The sequence below is a fragment of the Populus trichocarpa genome, chromosome 1 (genome assembly GCF_000002775.5).
Source record: "Populus trichocarpa isolate Nisqually-1 chromosome 1, P.trichocarpa_v4.1, whole genome shotgun sequence".
NCBI lineage: Eukaryota > Viridiplantae > Streptophyta > Magnoliopsida > Malpighiales > Salicaceae > Populus > Populus trichocarpa.
The window spans coordinates 37,374,339-37,393,740 of record NC_037285.2 but is presented as its reverse complement, the minus strand read 5'-3'; the positions used below and the strand labels follow the sequence as shown (position 1 = coordinate 37,393,740).

Here is a 19,402-nt window from a genome sequence, read left to right as displayed (position 1 = left end):
TTCAATAGACTTTTTTCTTCTCCTTGTCAAAATATAAAGGTGTCTTGTCATTTTTTTAACTAATTTGGTTCTCATTCTTTATATTGCTATTTATTTTGTATTTTATCTTTTTTGATTGATTTTTTCTTTAATTTTGTCCCTTGTCATTTGGTTTCATTTAATTTTTATATCAAATTTAATCCTCATTCTTTTTGTTATTTTTTTTATCTGTTTCCTAATTGATTTTTTTATATTTCAACCCTTAATATTTTGTTTTCATTTATTTTTATATCAAGTTTGGTCCCCAATCTTTTTATTGTTATTTGTTTTGTTTTGAATCCTTTTTTATTGTATTTGTTTTTCAATTTAATCCATTAGCATTTTGTTGATTGAAAATTTTACTTTTGTTATTTTTAGGGCTTTCTTTCTTCGAAGTTAGTCTTAGACTCATGATTAGAGTTACAGTTTTGAAAGTTAACATTGATTGATTTTGGTCTTTTTTAGGTCCTTTTTTAAAATTGATTTTTTTTCAACTTCATCCTTCAACATTTGATTTATTATGAATTGGTCTTCGTGCTTTTATTCACTTTTCTTTTTATAGGGTTACCTCAATTTTATGCTCATAGTAATATGTTAACCCGAGTAAACTATGATTTTTTTTTTTCATTGCTTTTTTATGAAGTAGTTTTTTTTTTGTAAGTTTCGCCCTTCAAATTCGGGTTGTTTGATAATTAAGTTTCATGATTTTATTTAATCTGCTTTTGACAAGGTTACCCCGATATCATGATCAGGTCCTAGATTTTGCATGTTGACCCAAATGGGCTTCTGTCAAGTTTTTTTTACCTCTGTTTAATTAAATTTTTTCTTTAATTTTGTCCTTCAACATTTTATTTGCTAAAAATTAAGCTTTGAATTTTTACCATTTTTCTTTTTATGAGGTTATCGCATTCCCATTTAATTTTTATTTCGTTGTCAAATAAGATCTTTCAACATTTGATTTTCAGAATTAGTTTTTTTTTTAATTTCATCCTTCAACATTTTATTGATTAAAAATTAGTCGTCATCCTTTTTGTACTTTCTTTTCCACGGGGTCATCCCAATCCTAAGCACATGGTCGCCACATTAGCAGTTTAACCCGGATTGACTATGATCTTTTTTTTCTTTAAGAAATTAATATTTTTTTTTAGTCTCGTCCTTTAACATTAAATTGTTCGATAATTGAGTTTCATAATGTTACTCAAATTTGCTTTTAACAAGGTTACCCCGGTATCACGACTATGTTCACCTTTAGGTCAAATATTCATTTTTATATATATTTTGATGATGATAATAAAATGAAAAACAGACTAGTAATATGCCTTGTTGAGAATAAGTTTTAAAAGGTTTATTCAAAGAACATATTAACAAACATAATGAATTTCATGATCAAGAAATCCAAGAAAGAAACAAAATGAAGATTTAGATTAAGTATTCTTTTAAAGTGCTCAATGTCAATTTTTATATCCTACATAATAGCACAAATAAAATGAATTCAGATTCTTCACTATTCATGCATTAAAGGATTGATATATAATATGATAAAATCTAAGATAGATAGCTATAAGAATTCACCAAGGTTAATCTATTAAAATTAGAATTCTGTATGAACTAGTCAACTATTTGGTATGACCAAATGAATCAATCGGCCATTTATTCATCAGTGATGAACATCTGGGAATTCTGCAGGAACCGGTCAACTGATTAGCTTGACTAATTTGAACCATTCGACCGTTTTAGTTGTGAGTGAGATTATAACGGTTATAAACAAGTAGTTTTTCTTATAAACATATATATTACTTATCTAATTGCAAAATTAATGAGGGATTCCAGACATATATTATATACAAGCTAATATAAGTGAAAAAAATATTATAAAACATCAATCCTTAATTATACTCTAATTGGTGTTATTAAACCTTTATAATCTAGCACAAACGTATTCAATCTCATTCTTATTATACTTAAACACTTTCAAATCTTATAAGTGCTATCTTGTGAGATATAGATATATTAGATCTTTCAATTGTATTATATATTCTATCGAGAGAGTTAATTATATAACAAAATTACTCTTGTAAACTTAAGCTCATGGTTGCAAGATTAACGAGTTAACCTGAATTGACTACGATCTTCTTTATAAAAAAAAATAATTTTTATTTTCAGTCTCACCCTTTAACATTGGATTGTTTAATAATTGAGTTTTATAATTTTATTCAATTTGCTTTTGACAAGGTTACCTCATTATCACGACCATGTTGACCTTTAGGTCAAATATTTATTTTTTATATATTTTTATGATAACAATAAAATAGAAATGGACTAGTAATATGCCTTATTGAGAATAAGTTTTAAACAGGTTTATTCAAAGAACATGTCAACAAGCATAATGGATTTCACGATCAAGAAGTCCAAGAAGGAAACAAAGTGAAGACTTAGATTAAATATTTTAAAGTGCTTAATGTCAATTTTTATATCCTACTTGATAGCATAATTAAAGTGAATTCACACTCTTCACTATGCATGCTTTAAAGGATTGGTATATAATTTGATATAATCTAAGATAGACGATTTTAAGAATTCACCAAGGTTAAATTGTTAAAATTGAAATTTTATATAAACTAGTCAACCTTTTGATTTGACCAAATGAATCAGTCGACCATTTATTCATTAATAATGAACACCTGAAAATTCTGCAAAAACTGGTCAATTATAGCTTGACTAATTTGAATCAGTTAACCGTTTTAGTCGTTAGTAAGATTATAACGGCTATTAATTACTAGTTTTTCTTAAACACACACACACACGCACACACACACACACACACACACACACACACATATATATATATATATATATATATATATATATATATTGCTTGTCCAATTGCAAAATTAGTGAGGGATTCCAAACATATATCATATATAAGCTAATTTAAGTGCAAAAACACTATAAAACATCAATCTTTAATTATACTCTAATTGGTGTTATTAAATCTTTATAATCTAGCACAAAAGTATTCAATCTCATTCTCATTACATTTAAACACTTTTGAATTATATAAGTGTTATCTTGTTAGATATAAAGATATTAGATCTTTCAATTGTATTATCTACTCTATTGAGAGAGTTAATTATGATAATAAAATTACCCTTATAAACATTTGAAAGTTAGGTAAAAACTCTTGGTATTGGTGAGGTGATTTCACTAGGAAAACATCTTGAAGATGATATCTCTTCATGTGAGGAAAATCTTGGTATGGATTCATCAAATGACTATTATACTCCTGTTGATTTATCAAATGACTATTATACTCCTAAACTTGGACTAGTGAAGGAATACAATACTTAAGTACAGTTTGGTACTTAAGGTATGGATGTAAGCTTGTCAAACCACGTTGAAAATGAGTTTGCAAATTCTCTTCTTTATTTCTTTACTTTAAGCATTTTAATTATATTGTTGATTATTGTGTTTATTTGAATTAATTTGCATTATTTTGTTAATATTAGTGATATACCTGATTCATCCCCTCTTAGGTGTTATAATAGCCTTAACATTTGAACAATAGACTAGATTATAGATTTTGCATGCTAACTCGAGTGGGATTGGATCAAGTTTTATTGACATGTTTTAAATAAATTTTTTTTCTTGAATTTTATCCTTCAATATTTTATTTGTTAAAAATTGAGATTCATTTTTTTCTTCATTTTATTTTCTATGGGGTTATCATATTCTCATTTAATTTTTACTTCGTTATCAAATAAGATCCTTCAATATTTGATTTTTTTTATAATTAATTTTTTTCTTAATCTTATCTTGCAGCATTTGACTTATAAAAGTAGTGGCACATTGACTAAGTAAAACAAGTATAAGTAGTAAGAGGTATGGTATAAATAGCTAGCAATGCTAGGAAAGAGTATGTTGAAGAGGTAAGCATTGGTAAAAGTCTAAATAGATTGAGCTTTAGGTGTGTTGATCACTCAAATATTTATCTTATCAATAAGGTAATAGCTGATAGTTTATATCTTCTAAGAAGAAGAAATTACACAATATGAACTTAATCCCGAGAGAATATAGGTAGAAATCTTGCAAAATCAAACAAAGCATAGGGATCTAAAACCTCAAACCTTGAATAAAAGGTTATTTGCTCTATAACAACATCACATAAGGAGAAGGAAAGGTTTACACAAAAGAAGAGATAGAAACGACAAAAAATAAAGGAAAGCTGTAAAAATACATTAAAAACCATCTGGGGAAAAATATAAATATAAAAATACATTATCGATCATCTTTTCTAGTAACTAATATGATCTATTTATATTGTTATAGTGAAAGAATTTCATGTAAATACTTAAATTTAATTTTAAGCAAACTCATTCACATACATGATAAGTCCTAATACAAAAACAAACTCTATCACATTTCCTTACTAATAACCATGTGAATCCTCAATAATTTAGAACATTAATTAATTCAATATGTTGAGAACTCTCATTCTGAATAGAATTAAACATTCTATTCAATTATGTGAACTATTGCTACTATGATCGATCGTTTCCTTTTGTTGACTTTACTCTTGATCCTCTAGTCAACTGCTTTTTTGTTTTCTTGATTAATTGAGACTTTTTAAGCCTAGTCAATTTCATTATTCACGATCAATTTTATTTTTATTTATTTAAACAATACCCATAATATTTCTTTAATTTTAAACACCTGAAAGCATATTTCCCTGTCATACTCATACTGAAATAGATAAAAAAAAATTAAGTTATACTCAGCAATAGCTTAATTATCAAGCATAAAGTATAAATAATACAGATATGAAGCAGCTTTATGCTTATGATTTCCATATTGATATCTTAGTTTCCTTAGGAATCCTATCTTTCATTGCATCCCCTGTATAAGAATCAATTTAATGTTATCCTCATTATTTTATATGTTTTCAACCATAGAATATACACTACATTATGCATCATTACATCCCTATTGGATATCAGCAATAGTTGATTGATCGACAATTTTTACAAGGATGATACCATGATGATTAAAAGTCATTTTATATCTTAACCTTAATTAGTTAAGTCATTGAATTCTTTATTGTTTGCTATCCTTGAAAAAAATGAAAATCAAACTAGAAAATTTTTTGATAAGGTTTATGGCCACTAAATAATTGATATTTGGCTTACTAAAATGTTTAACCAATACATTTACTTCTTTAGACCATGGTTGGTTACCTTGTTTCTAAGTTTAAGAGATATTGGTGATCGCTAGCCAGCTTGTCATTCTCATTATTGAGTTTTAATTTAATGACTTTATGTTGTGGCTAATGTTTAATGTCATTCCTTGTTAGAAGGTTTTTTAGGCCCAAAGAACTTAGAAGCTCACTATGTTCTAATTTATTCAATTCCACCTTAAGTCATCTCCTTTATGGCACTTGTATACTTTATAAAGAGGCTTAACATTATTGCTTTTTATTCAAAACTTTGGCATTATATTGATTCTCCAATATATTGGTTATTGAGAAATCATATTTTTCAGAGTTCATAAATTTCAATATATTGATCATTAATTTTTTTAAAAAATTATTGGCACACATAATTCTCAATTTATTTTATCACATGTATGCATAAACTTTTTTATTTGCACTTCAAAAATTTAGCAAAAAAAATTTGTCAAAAAACCTGCATATACAAATTTGTTTTATAGGGGATAAAAATATCTTACCCGTGGTGAAGCACAAGTCACATAACCTAAAAGAGGTGGTGATTTTATTGTTCACCGCCTCACAAAACACTATTTGTTTCAATAATTTTTTTTCTTCTAAATCTATATTTCTTTCCCTAATTTTATAATTTAATATTTAGTTTATTTAAGATAAGACTTCATAATTTATTGTGATTTGCTTTATACGTTGTTAGTTTGGTCTCATAACTTGTGTCATGGGTTTGACTCGAGTTTTTTTTTTTAATTGACAAGTTTTTTTTTCATCTTTCAACATTGGGTTAATTGAAAATTAGGCTTTATGATTTTTTTGGTTTGCTTTCTATGAGGTTATCTCGATCTTATGACTCGAGTCGCGAGTTTAGCGAGTTAACCTAGTTGACTCGAGTTTTTATCTTTTTTTTAAATGGTTTTTTTTTCAATTTCATCATTTAGCATTTAGTTGATTATAAATTAGGCTTCATTATTTATTTTACTTTGCTTTCTACGAGATTATCACGGTTTATGACTCGGGCCACATGTTTTGCAGGTTAACCCGGGTAGACTCATGTTGTTTTATTATGTTATGTTTTTAAATTGAATTTTTTTTTCATTTTCAACATTTAACAATGAGTTTATTAAGAATTGAGTTTCATAATTTGTTTTAATTTATTTTCTATAAGGTTATCATAATCTCATAAATTTTATCGCGGATTTGACAAGTTAACCTAAATTGACTCAAGTTATTTTTTTGTTTATTTTTTATGAGGTTATCCTCATCTCATGATCCGAGTTACAGATTTAGCAAGTTAATTAAGGTAAAAAAATATTTTTTTCAATTTCATTGTTCAACATTGGGTTAATTGAGAATTCAGTTTCATAATTTGTTTTGATTTGCTTTATATGAGGTTACTATAATCTCATGATCTAGGTTGTAGATTTGACAGACTAATCCAAGTTGACCTGAATTGATAAAATATGTTGTCATTTTAATATTATTATTATTTTAAATTGATGTCTTGAATTTTTATAAATCAAATTATATTTTTATTGGATATTTTTAGACTCATCAAGTCAAATAAATAATATGAGATCAACCTTCACACTTTTAAAATCTTTTTAACTATAAAAATATTAGAATATATATATATATATATATATATATATATATATATATATATATTAAAAAAAATTAATATGACCTGCGATATTATCCAAGTCAACAATCTCAAACATAAACCTACTCGTGATAGCAACAAAGAAAAATAATAGACCTATAAATCAATTTCTAACTAGAGAAAATATTAAGTTATGAAGAACATTGCTGTCCAAATCAGACACGGGAATAAATAATCTGAACGAAACAGGATATTGAATCTTTTACAAGGACTCCAACATGAATTTTGGGTGTTTTTCTAAACTAACATTGGTGTAAGAAAGTTTTGAGGAATTAGCGCCAGAAGGAAAATCTTGTTTTTCCGCATCCATTAACATAGCAGATTACAATAATAATTCACAATATTTGTTTTTTTTTTCTCCTTTTCTTATTTTTAGTTATTGCTTTTTTTTAATTTGATCTTATATGATATGTTTATGGAGATATAAAATAGATAATTTATTTTAATTTATCTTTATATAGTTATTACAGTATTAAAAAAATATCTCAGCATCGGATTGGTATCAGAAAAATATTATAGCATCACGGTATGGTCTATTTTAAAAAAAAACTTTAGTTAAATAAAATATAATTTCAAAAAAAACTGGTTATTAAACTTTCTAGAGTCAATAACCCAATTAGCAAGTTTGAAGAGATAACCTTGGTTGACCATGTTTGCAGGTTTAGCAGGGTACTTTTTATTTTTATTTTTTTTCTAATTGAACTCAATTATGTGATCTTGTATTTTTTTTTTAATCACATGGTTAAAAAAATAGTTTCAGAAAAAATATGTTATTAAATTTTAGAAAGTTTAAGGGCTCATTGACGTGTATGGCGAGTTTAACTTCTTTTTGTTTATAAATTTATTTTTTTCAATTTCATCATTTGATATTAGTCTGGGAATTGAGTTTCATAATTTGTTTCGTTTTGTTTTCTATTAGGTTATCATAGTCTTAAAAAAAAGTCTCAGTATTGGTTTGATACTCGATTTTTCGATCGTATATTTTTTTGTCATATAGTTAAATAAACAGTAATTTAGAAAGAAAAAAAACAAATTATTAATCCCAATGAAGTCCATTACCTCGTTTGCGGATTTGACATATTGAATCGGGTTACCCAATTCGTGGATTTCATGGGTTTACCCATCAAACCTAATATGTTTTTTTTTAGTTTTTGTCCTTTAATTTTTCTAATTTTTTATTTTTATTTGACTCTTATTCAATATTGAATTGGTTGAGAAATGAAATTCATGTTTTATTTTTTTCTGTTTTGTATAAGGTTATCATAATTTTAAATAAATATTTTTTTAGGGTTGATGTTCATTTTTTAAAGCATCTAATGTTATTGTAAAATTAAATAAAAATAATTTACAAAAATAACAAAGTTATTAAACCTATTAAAGTCCATGGACCAGGTCGCAAGGTGAACGAGGTTGATCCAATCTAACATCATCTGAATATATAAAACAATTATCATCTTAAAGTTTTTTAAAAGTTATGTCATGTTTTTACCGATCATTCATGTTGTCTTTACACTTATTAAATTAAATAATTCACTTTGGATAAGTTCTAATACGATTTAATTTGAAACTTGAGCTAAGTAAGGAACCAGGTTGGTAAATTTTAAAATCAAATTATTTGATTGGATTTAATGATACGGTAAAAAAAACCATCTTCATACTCAATATTTTTTAAAATTTTAAAAAAATTAAATATCTAGCCCAAGTAAAACACAGCCAAATATACTAGTTAACACTAAACTACAGGATACTCGCCCTTCCTCGACTAGTTGCCAAGATTTTTTAAGAAAATTATTTCATTTTTTACTTATAATTATGGTTTATATTCTATAATTTATAAACTTATAATCCTTTATATACGTGTAAAAAAATCAATAAGAAATTTAGATTATTTACAGAATTTTCATGATATTTTAATTAATAACTAAAAAACACTTCCAGTATTAAAATTATAAAATTACAAAAAATCTATAAAGTTAAAACAAAAAACTACCATTTGAAACCTCTCTTCGACCTAGCCGCCCTCTTTTCTCCTTTTCTTTCGATAAATCATATGAAGCTTGAATAACATTGGCTAGCTTCAAATTTCTTTAATTAATCTTTGACCAAAATCAAAATCAAAATCAACAACATGAAAGCCATTGCTGCAGCTATTCAAAGAGAATTTCTCCCTGCATTCCTTGCGCGTACTGGGGATGCTTTCTAAAGGCTTTACCTTATTTCTTGGAAAAAAAACATTTTTCCTTCTCAATCTTCCATGCCTGGCAGAAAATATAAAATGCTGGTGCCTACGAATTTTCACCGCCACATTCTTCGGTTAGCTCCTTTCCCGGCCCCGGGGACCTTTAACCCACCTTAAACACAAACAACTACATTACACAAAAACTATAATTTTATATATAAAAAAATTAAATATATTTTATTAGTAAATATATACATTTTATTAAACTTGTAATCTCAAAAACATATTCTAATTAAAATCTTTAAAAGTTATTGTTCATACTGTAGTTTTCACGAGTAATTCTGAGTAGTCAGATATAAATCTGTCATAACTAGACAGAGATATACCCTAGACAGTTACGTGAATGACTTAGTAAATATATTTATGGATCAATTAGACAATTTTATTCATAGGTAAAGATCTCATCACACTACACCAAAATAATCACTCAAAATGATTATAGTTTTTTATTTAACTGTTAGATCACGCTTAAACTTTTACAAGAATTTACAAAATTTATTTTCCGTTAAATAGCATAAAATCATTACTCTAATCACTAATTATTCCAGAATTTAATAAATATCATCGTTGTTAACCTGATATGAATCGAATTTGTATCAAGTTCGCAATTGCGACTTCTAAAAACATATTATTTGGTAAAATCTTTTTGCTTATTCCATTCCACTCTTTATTTGCATTTTACGTGCTGATTACTCAATTTATCCTTTGGTTTCTCGGTAGCATCCCACCAGCAACGTTCTTTCTTATCTTGTAAGTTGTATGCACCAGCTGGAAAAACAAGCGGCAGCAGCAGCAGCTTTGATGGGGCCGCCTTACACCCTGTCGTCACCCACGTAGCCCCCCAATGATCAGCTCCTCTCAATCCCCCGCTAAAACCGACAAAGTATCACTGCAATGGGTCCCGTCCATCAGTTCCGACATCTACGCGGCACAGTACCAGATACATCGTCGGCAGCCTGCTGTCTTGCCGCGTGTCCCATCTTCTAAAGGAAGTTTTAGCTTTGTCTGCAACTTGTGATTTTAATTTAAAAAGACTAGCGGGAAAATGCACAGTCTCGATTGAGCGCGTGCTAGTGACGTTGCTGGTTTGAGCCGTAGTGTGACGGCACCGTTTTGTAATGTTTTGAATTTGAACTGGCGGTGGGGTTAATAGAGAGTGGGCGTGGGGAGTTGGGATAGATTGACTGGTCTGTGAGGACACGGAGAGAAGTGGCCGTTTGACAGTCACGAATTCCACGAACTCTTCTCGTTTTGGATAACTCTCTTTATTCATCGACATCTGATACAACTAACCTGTCCTTTATCAGTACCCACAGATTTTAGAGTTACTCCTTCCAGCGTAGCGTCTTTTTGGTGGAGCAGATCGGTCTTTAAAGTAATTTTTATTTATAAATTATTAAAATAATATTTTTAAAATTTATTTTTTATATTAACCCATTATAATAATATAAAAATATTAAAAATAATTAATTTAAGATAATAATAAAAAATTAATGAATTATTCAACTTCAATAACAAACAAATATAAATTTACATAGCACTGAAGTTGTGGGTTGTATCATAGTTTTGAAATCTGGCCCGACCTGACCAACCCGAGACTAGAACTGAGCCGGGTTGAAAAAAAAATAAGGAAAGAAAAAACTCGACTGACCCGGTGACTCGATTGACCTGGCAAGACCCGATCAAAAACCCGATTGCGACCCGTTGATTTTTGTATTTTTACTAAAACGACATTGTTTTGATTTTTTAAAAAAAATTGACCCTGACGATCCAGTGACCCGGTCAAAACCCGAAACGCTGCGTTGGATCGGGACAGGTCTGAAAACTATAAGTTAAATAAAACAAAATTGAATATATATGTGAGAGAGAGAAGAGAGAGAGAGAGACTTTGTTGTTAAGATCAACTATCAAGATAACCTAAAAATCTTTGAACTTAAATTCTTTGTTGTTGATAGGAGAGATTCTAATCAAACTATGATTATCAATACTCTGAGAAAGAGAGATTATAAAAAAAAATCTTTTAAAAATTAAAAATATATTTTAACATTTTTTACGATAATGAAAGTGATTTTCTATCATTTCCCTGTATTTATCTCTTATATTGCAAGTATTGGTGATTCAACCTTTTAGATCAAGGGATCATCTATATGATTAACATTTTATCATGGTAATATTTCTTTGTGTTGTATTGAATTATAAATTCGATAAGAATCATGTTTTTTGAGAGACAAATGCATAATTATTAGCTATTCAAATTAATCCGCATGGGTGTTTATGTCTTTACATATACATCTTTATTTATCGTAGATTATAATAATAAATTAATGATTTTACCCTTAAAAAAACTTTTATTTAAGTGCTTTTTAGAGGTAAAACGGTTTTTTCTTTTGGTTCATTTGTTATTTGTGAATTATTAAAGGATGTTTGATCTTTGATAACTTTATTTTTAAAAATATTTTTTATTTAATTATAGATAACTATAAAAATATTTTAAAATTCATTTATAGTTAAATACTACTTGTCCATTCTATTTTATATTCTTTTAAGATTTCTCTTGTTGTTTTGTTTTAATAAATAAAAAATAAAAAATTATATACAAGAAGGAGTGGTGATTGATAAGAATTTTGTTTATTAAATTAAACATGATAAATTAAGTAGCCATTTGATAATGTTTGATACCGTATAGATTAATTACTATAATTAAGTCTAAATTAATTCTAAACCCTCCTAGTTTTTTTCCCCCTTCCTTGTTATTGGTAGGAGAGATTCTAATCAAATTGTGATTATGAATAACTACAACACGAGAGACAGATAAACGAGAGAGGTACAAGAGAATAAATTAAAAAAAATAATAATTTTAAGGATAACAAAGATATTTTTATCACTTTTTTTTTTTAATGATTGTGAACGTGATTTTCTCTTCTTCTTTTTTTTATCTCTTTTTTTACATTGTAAGTATAGGTAATTCTACCTCGAGTAATATAGAATTTCTTAATTTTTTTTTTTGTTTTTATTCGGGTATCTTCATATCTTTTTAAAGGGTAAAACTAATCTCGTTTGAGGTTCGTGGTTGTTTCTTCCAATAAGTACGTTTTCTAGAGATCGAACTTATATTTTCATTCTTGCAAGGATATAGCAATACTTTAACCGCTAAACTAATATTTTATTGGTATAGAATTTCTTAGATTGATAATTAATCTAAATGATTAACATTTAACATGGTAATATTTATTTTTTTATAAAGTCGACAAGAATCATATCTTGCGAGAGATAATTATATATTAAAAATATTCGGTGTCTTGGTATCTCAAATTATCTTTATTTTAAAAAGGATATGCGGTTTCCGTATTTTATAAGAGGATAAATGAAGGAATAACTCCTAGCTACGTAACTGACGCTACAGTAAAAGTAATTGATTGATGAATTAAAGCTCAGAATAAATAGAAATCATTTAAGGAAAATATGGTTCTATTCCTGCGACATGGTCACTACATGTTGTCAAAATTGTTCCTCTTACCTATTTTTTTTTTATAAATTAAAAAAATAGTTTTAATATTTTATTTAAATGAGTGTTTTTGGTATTGTGATGCGTAATATTTTTTTAAATTTTTCTTTATTTTAAAATACATTAAAATAATTAGCTTTTTAGATTTTTAATTTTAATATTAATATATTAGAATAATAAAAAAACATTAATATTAATGCTTTTTAAAGTAAAACATACTTTTAAAACATACAACCTCAGGGTCATTGAAAGCTTATATAATCATTAATTTCAGGACCTGTGAGAGTAGTTGAAGTACACATAAGTTAATCTGAACATCTATATTAATAAAATAAAATAAAAAAGCTATAATATTCCTAATTTACAAATAACAGTTAAAAGTTTTGTTTTATTTTTTAGGTAGTGTTTAATATTGTGTTATTGGTATTTTTTAAAATATTTTTTATTTAAAAATATATTAAAAATATATTTTTAATCCTATCACGTCAAAATAATCGAGACACATAAAAAAGTAGTCTAAACACACGTCAAAATAGTTAAACGTTATGAACCTGAGAGGTAGGATGCAGAAAACATTATCTGAAAAGATCACGTCGACGTGGACAGCGCTTTTTAAAAATGCTTAAATAAAAATTGAATCGTGCCAAATTAAAAATAAAATAAAATAAAGAAAGGTGGCATAAAGCAAGCGGTTAAGAGCTGAAACCCAATTTAGTACTTTCAAGTTATGTCTCACTACCAGGAGCTCGAAGCGCGCTCCGTGCCTTGATGCCATCCCCGCTTTCTTTTCACACACAGACACACTCAATTTATTTACGAGGACCGTGAAAATGAAAGCACTGCGACGATGATGATGAAAAAAATAAACAAAAGCGCGAAACCCCACAGAACCAAACAGCTCGTAAGCCTTCGTCTTTATGGCAGATATTTTGTATTCTCTCACCTTTTGCTTTCGAACCACCCACCAATCAATGCTCTAACATAAATACATTCAACATTTCCTCCCTCAACGGTTACTTGCTTTCATTGCCCTCATCTAAACCGCTACTTTTCCTTTCCTTCCCCCCTTATAATTCCCATTTCACAGTAATTCTGTTCTGAGCGAGTGATGGATTTCTCATCTTTCTTGACGTCTTTAGGGACGTCGTTTTTGATTTTCGTAGTGTTAATGCTTCTGTTTACATGGCTGTCGAGGAAGCCTGGAAACTCCTTCGTGTATTACCCCAACCGGATCTTGAAAGGTCTGGAACCCTGGGATGGCGCGTCAAGATCCCGCAACCCGTTTGCTTGGATCCGGGAAGCCTTCTCTTCCAGCGAGCAGGACGTTATAAACATGTCCGGTGTAGACACTGCTGTCTACTTTGTCTTCTTGAGCACTGGTATTTGATTAATTAAACTCTCTTTCTCCGAGTCTCTCTCTCTTGTAAAAAAGTTATACAAAGAATCGCTTCGATTGTAATGTTGTGACTGATTTATCAAGTTGTTAGAATCATACCATTTACGGGTTTCTTTCTTTCTTTGAGTCTTTTTAATTGTGTCCCTTTTTGGTGGTAGTTCTGTTCTTTACGAGCGTGTATGTGGTCGTTCTCTGTTCTTTCTTCCCCTTAAATTAATTTCTCGAGGCAAAGGGATGGTTGCCTTCCAAAACTTGATACTGTAACCTTTTCATTTTTCTCTGTTTTCCAATTTCCTTTTTTATTTACTTTAGTTTGCTCAGAACAAAGTTTTGTTTACATGGTGGTATGCAACTAAAAAAAGTAAAAATCTAAAATAATTGGGTTTGACAATGACTACTCTTATTAGTCGTGCTTGAATTACTGACAAGCACCAAACATCATAGGATTAAGCAAATCCATCTGTGTACATTTCTTCATGATTTCGGACAACTCTCACTTCCATTCCATGTATTATTTCTCAGACAACTGCTCTCCTCACGTTGTTTATTTTTACTTTTTTTTTTTGTTCTATATGACAGCTCTGGCAATATTGGTTTTGTCTGGCCTTGTTCTGCTGCCGGTACTTCTGCCTGTTGCTGCCACCGACGACAATGTGAAAACACAAAAAGATAAAGGCAATCAGAGTTTTAGTGACATTGACAAGTTATTAATGGGAAATGTTAAGGTACCTCCACAACTCCTCTTTCTTTGTTTTTTTTTGCTTGAACTGACTTGCTCCATGGAAAAATATGTCTGCAGGGGGGGAGTCCAAGGCTGTGGGCATTCTTGATTGCTACCTATTGGGTTTCTCTTGTTACCTATTTCTTGCTATGGAAGGCGTACGTGCATGTTTCTGGGCTGAGAGCAAATGCTCTAATGTCTCCTGAACTGACACCAGAGCAATTCGCTGTTCTTGTCAGAGACATACCTCCTGTCCCTGAGGGCCGAACTAGAAAGGAACAGGTTGATTCATATTTTAAATCCATCTATCCTGAGACATTTTATAGATCAATGGTGGTGACAAACAACAAAGAGGTATTTTTTTTTTTTTTTTTACATTAGTTTCTTCCTTTCCATGCTCTTGCCACTTACCCTGATGTTTTGGATTCCACATCCTAAATTGCTTCTGTAATTTGAGCCAACTCACGTTTTTTAGTTTCCAATTCCTTTGAACTTTCAGAATTTATTATAAAGAAAAGGGAAAAAAGAAGGAATTTAGTGGCTAGTAATATAATGATTCCATATCAAGTATATTTGAGGTTATCGTATATATTATTCCATATCAAGGAATTTATGATCCTTGACCAATGTCAATTGTGAGTTTTCTTTTTCTGTGTTGTGCTGCATACTGTATGAGCTCTGCTGATTTTGAGCCTCCTCTTTTTTCTAAAACTCTTCTAGGTTAACAAGATTTATATAGAGTTGGAAGGATACAAGAAGAAGCTTGCACATGCAGAAGCTGTATACGATGAATCCAAAAAAACAGGCAAACCAGAAGGATTGAGACCAACCATCAGAACTGGCCCCCTTGGTATTGTTGGTAGAAAGGTAGATAGCATAGAGCACTACAATGAGAAGATTAAAGAGCTAATCCCAAAGTTGGAAGCTGAACAGAAAGTCACTCTCCGGGAGAATCAACAAGCTTGTGCTTTTGCCTTCTTCACCAATAGGGTGACTGCAGCTTCTGCCGCCCAGAGTCTACATGCCCAAATGGTTGACACCTGGACTGTCATGGAAGCCCCTGAACCACGTCAAATAATATGGTCTAATCTTAAAATTAAGTATTTTCAAAGGATAATCCGGCAGTATGTTGTTTGTTTTATTGTGGCTCTGACCATATTGTTTTATATGATACCAATCGGGCTCATTTCCGCATTAACAACCCTGGATAATCTGAAGAAAATTCTCCCATTTTTAAAGCCAATTGTGAATATTGTCGCAGTTAAGACGGTGCTGGAAGCGTACCTTCCTCAGATTGCACTCATTGTGTTTTTGGCACTGTTGCCCAAGTTACTTTTGGCTCTCTCCAAGGCTGAGGGAATTCCTTCAGTGGGCCATGCAGTAAGGGCCACTTCTGGAAAATATTTCTATTTTACCATACTGAACGTTTTTATTGGAGTGACACTGGGTGGCACCTTATTCACCACGTTCAAGAGCATTGAGGAGAAACCAAACTCCATTGTTAGTTTGCTTGCGAGTAGCCTCCCGGGGAATGCAACTTTCTTCCTGACTTTTGTGGCTCTGAAGTAAGCTCACTACATTAACTTATAATTCTTTTCCTTTTAGAAAGCTATGGTTTTAGTCGTCTACCTCTCCAGAAGATGTTGCGCGACAGCCAGAGCTGTTTTATTTCGTTCTTCTGTCAAAGAACTCCCCTTGCCACAAGATCTTCGTGTGCTCTGCTAAACCACTTGGACATGAAAAAGAGTTTCTTATGCTAATGTGTTTGCCTTTTCTGTTTCTATTTATTTTGATCTAGATACATGGTCTGGTAATCATTATTCTTTTTGGAATACATTTTTCGACTTTTAAGTATTCTGTGGCTCTCAGGTTTTTCGTTGGCTATGGACTCGAGCTGTCTCGTATAGTTCCTCTAATCATTTTTCATCTAAAGAAGAAGTATCTTTGCAAGACCGAAGCGGAGTTAAAAGAAGCTTGGTTTCCTGGAGATTTAGGGTATGCAACCCGGATTCCTGGTGACATGCTTGTTCTCACAATTGTTCTTTGCTACTCTGTCATAGCCCCTCTGATTATTCCATTTGGAGTGGTGTACTTTGGCCTGGGATGGCTTGTCCTTAGGAATCAGGTAAGGATCTCACACCATTCATAAAAATTTTAGAATGTTTTATTTGAATTCTGGAATGGTTAGTCTGCTTGACTGGCAGTGTGTGTGTGTGTGCTTTTTTTTTGGAGAATTCATTGCGTGCTTTCTATGTTCATATTCCTTGAACTCTTGCAAATTCTGGCAGATAGAAATCAAAATTTCCACAAACCTGTGCTGGCATGAGATGGCTTGCATTCATTCTGATGGGTTAACGCTTCAAATTTTGTAGCTAGCTAAAACAACATGTATTGTGTATTGATATGACAAACATGTGCTGAATTTCGGGTCGATCTGTTTGACTGCGAAGCATGTGTTCACTTGATATTTTCATTTCATTTTGAAGTGCGCTGCAAGTTTTGGCAGATAGAAGTTAGTATTTTCACAAAACATGCGATTTAACTCTTCCAGTTTTGCAGCTAAACATGTACTACTCATCATGGTGCTAATCAGTATTAATTGCAAATGTGGTTAAATTTAACAGGCACTCAAAGTATATGCTCCATCCTTTGAGACCTATGGCAGGATGTGGCCCCACATCCACACAAGAGTCATTGCTGCTCTGATATTATTCCAAGTTACAATGTTCGGTTATTTTGTGGTGAAGAAATTCTCCTTCAGTACTTTCTTACTAATTCCACTGCCGATACTTTCCTTGCTGTTCGCCTATGTCTGTCACAAGAAATTCTATCGATCTTTCTCTGACACAGCCCTTGAAGTTGCTTGCCGTGAATTGAAGGAAATTCCTAACATGGAACGCATCTACAGATCTTTTATCCCACCAAGCTTGAGCTCTGAAAAGGCCGATGATGACCACTTCGAAGATGCATTATCACAAGTTTCAAGAGTCGGATCGTTTGCATGATATTACTGTGTTGGTAGCTAGCTAATTGCTCGATGAAGTCTTGTAGTACCTTTAGCTTCTAAAACTTGGACCATTTGTCGATTTGTGGATCACGTCATGGAATTACTTGTAAACATAGTGTGTATTTCGTGGATTTTACTCGAGAGTTGAAGCTTTTTAGGTTGCAGATTGCTTTCAAAAACATCAAGATGAACCGAAACCCGCGTTCAAGCAGTCGTTGTATTTCAACAAGTATTTGATTGTGTGCAGATGCATTATTAACAAAGTTTCAGTTTGTAACGTAGTTTCAAATTTCTTTAAATTTTATTTTTTTTATTATTTTAATATGTTTTGAAGTAAATAATATTTTAAAAAATAATCACATTATAATTATAAAGGGAATGTTATAAAAATAATCACATATTTTTAATGTAATCAAATTACTAAATAATTAATTTTATATGAACAATTAAAATTGTATGCTTCACTACGCGAAGATACGTGTCTAGTTTTACCATAATTGTCTGATTTTGAAATGAGATCTAACCTAGCAAGCTTTGGATTCCTAAGTCACAATTACTATTTAAAAAAATTATGATTGATTGAATTTTAAAAGAAATAAATTTTCTGCTTGCCCTTTCCTTTTTAATTAAGTTTGTGTGATCGGGTCAATTGTGTTCGTTGGATTTTTAAGATTTCATTGGTCAACATTTAATGATCCAAAAACAAAAGTCTAAAACTTTTTTGAAAAATCAGTTAGGAAAGGAGGCTGTGAGACCGAGATTTTCCCTTTTAGAATATTTAACACAAAAAAACAATTAACACTATATATATATATATATATATATATATATATATATAAACACACACACAGATACATGCTAGAAAATGGACTGAAATAGATTTTTAGGTAAAATAAAACCTCTCATTTCTTTGGCCACCACGGTGAGGCTGAATTATGTAAAGTAGACAAGCATGCTATAATATGCGATGTGTCGGCTGGTTTTTTGTTTTTAAAAAAAATACAAGGGTCAAATAACAAGTTGTTAACCCCCTAAAAACTTTGGACCGATACTTGATTTTGCAAAAACTAATTCATATTTCTCATTTTACAAGGATTAAAAATCAAGGGGCTATAATTGATCTGTAGAGAAAAATGCAACGCTATTTTTTAAAAGAGAAGAAACAACCTTGAAAATCGGGAGGAGAGAAAAATAAAAAAAAAGAAAAGGAATATACCGGTAGAGCCACATTGATGCTCCACCGTCACCACGCGCTACCTTAGAAAAAAGTCAATGACGAGACAATTCCAATGAAAACAAGAAAAACTACCATATAAGGTCGAAAAAAATTGAATATATCTTCCCAGCGTGATATCCATCTCACACGTTGACATGTGTACTATACACATTAGACACTTTTTTGTTCATTTTCATTCAATTTAGTCTTTGATTCTCTAATTACTGTTACATTTAGTCCTGAATTTTATCTTACCTGAACCTAATAAAAGCCTAATTTAGGAAATAATAAGGGAATAGAAAAGAAAGCAACAATTGACCAAGCAGGTAAGTACATTGCGGTTGTGTCCATAACTCGGGTCATGAATTGATCGTTAATGATATTATATTCATGACCCGAGTTGTGAATTCAGTCACTTCATGACA

At 30.3% G+C, this 19,402-nt stretch overlaps 1 protein-coding gene across 1 annotated transcript; it reads left to right on the top strand.

The window, feature by feature from the left end:
• The first annotated feature begins 13,382 nt into the window (after positions 1 to 13,382).
• LOC7470814 (CSC1-like protein ERD4) lies at positions 13,383 to 18,042 on the top strand. The gene is made up of 6 exons (XM_002300301.3): positions 13,383 to 14,016; positions 14,613 to 14,758; positions 14,833 to 15,108; positions 15,475 to 16,319; positions 16,624 to 16,879; positions 17,379 to 18,042. The coding sequence occupies exons 1-6, from the start codon at positions 13,746 to 13,748 to the stop codon at positions 17,757 to 17,759; spliced, it is 2,175 nt and encodes a 724-aa protein (XP_002300337.1). The 5' UTR covers positions 13,383 to 13,745; the 3' UTR covers positions 17,760 to 18,042.
• Positions 18,043 to 19,402: the final 1,360 nt, after the last annotated feature.

Coding starts and splice junctions, on each gene's coding strand:
- LOC7470814 (XM_002300301.3), top strand. CDS start 13,746: ATGGATTTCTCATCTTTCTTGACGTCTTTAGGGACGTCGTTTTTGATT. Junction 14,017..14,612: donor CTTTGTCTTCTTGAGCACTG/GTATTTGATTAA, acceptor TCTATATGACAG/CTCTGGCAATATTGGTTTTG. Junction 16,320..16,623: donor CTGACTTTTGTGGCTCTGAA/GTAAGCTCACTA, acceptor TGTGGCTCTCAG/GTTTTTCGTTGGCTATGGAC.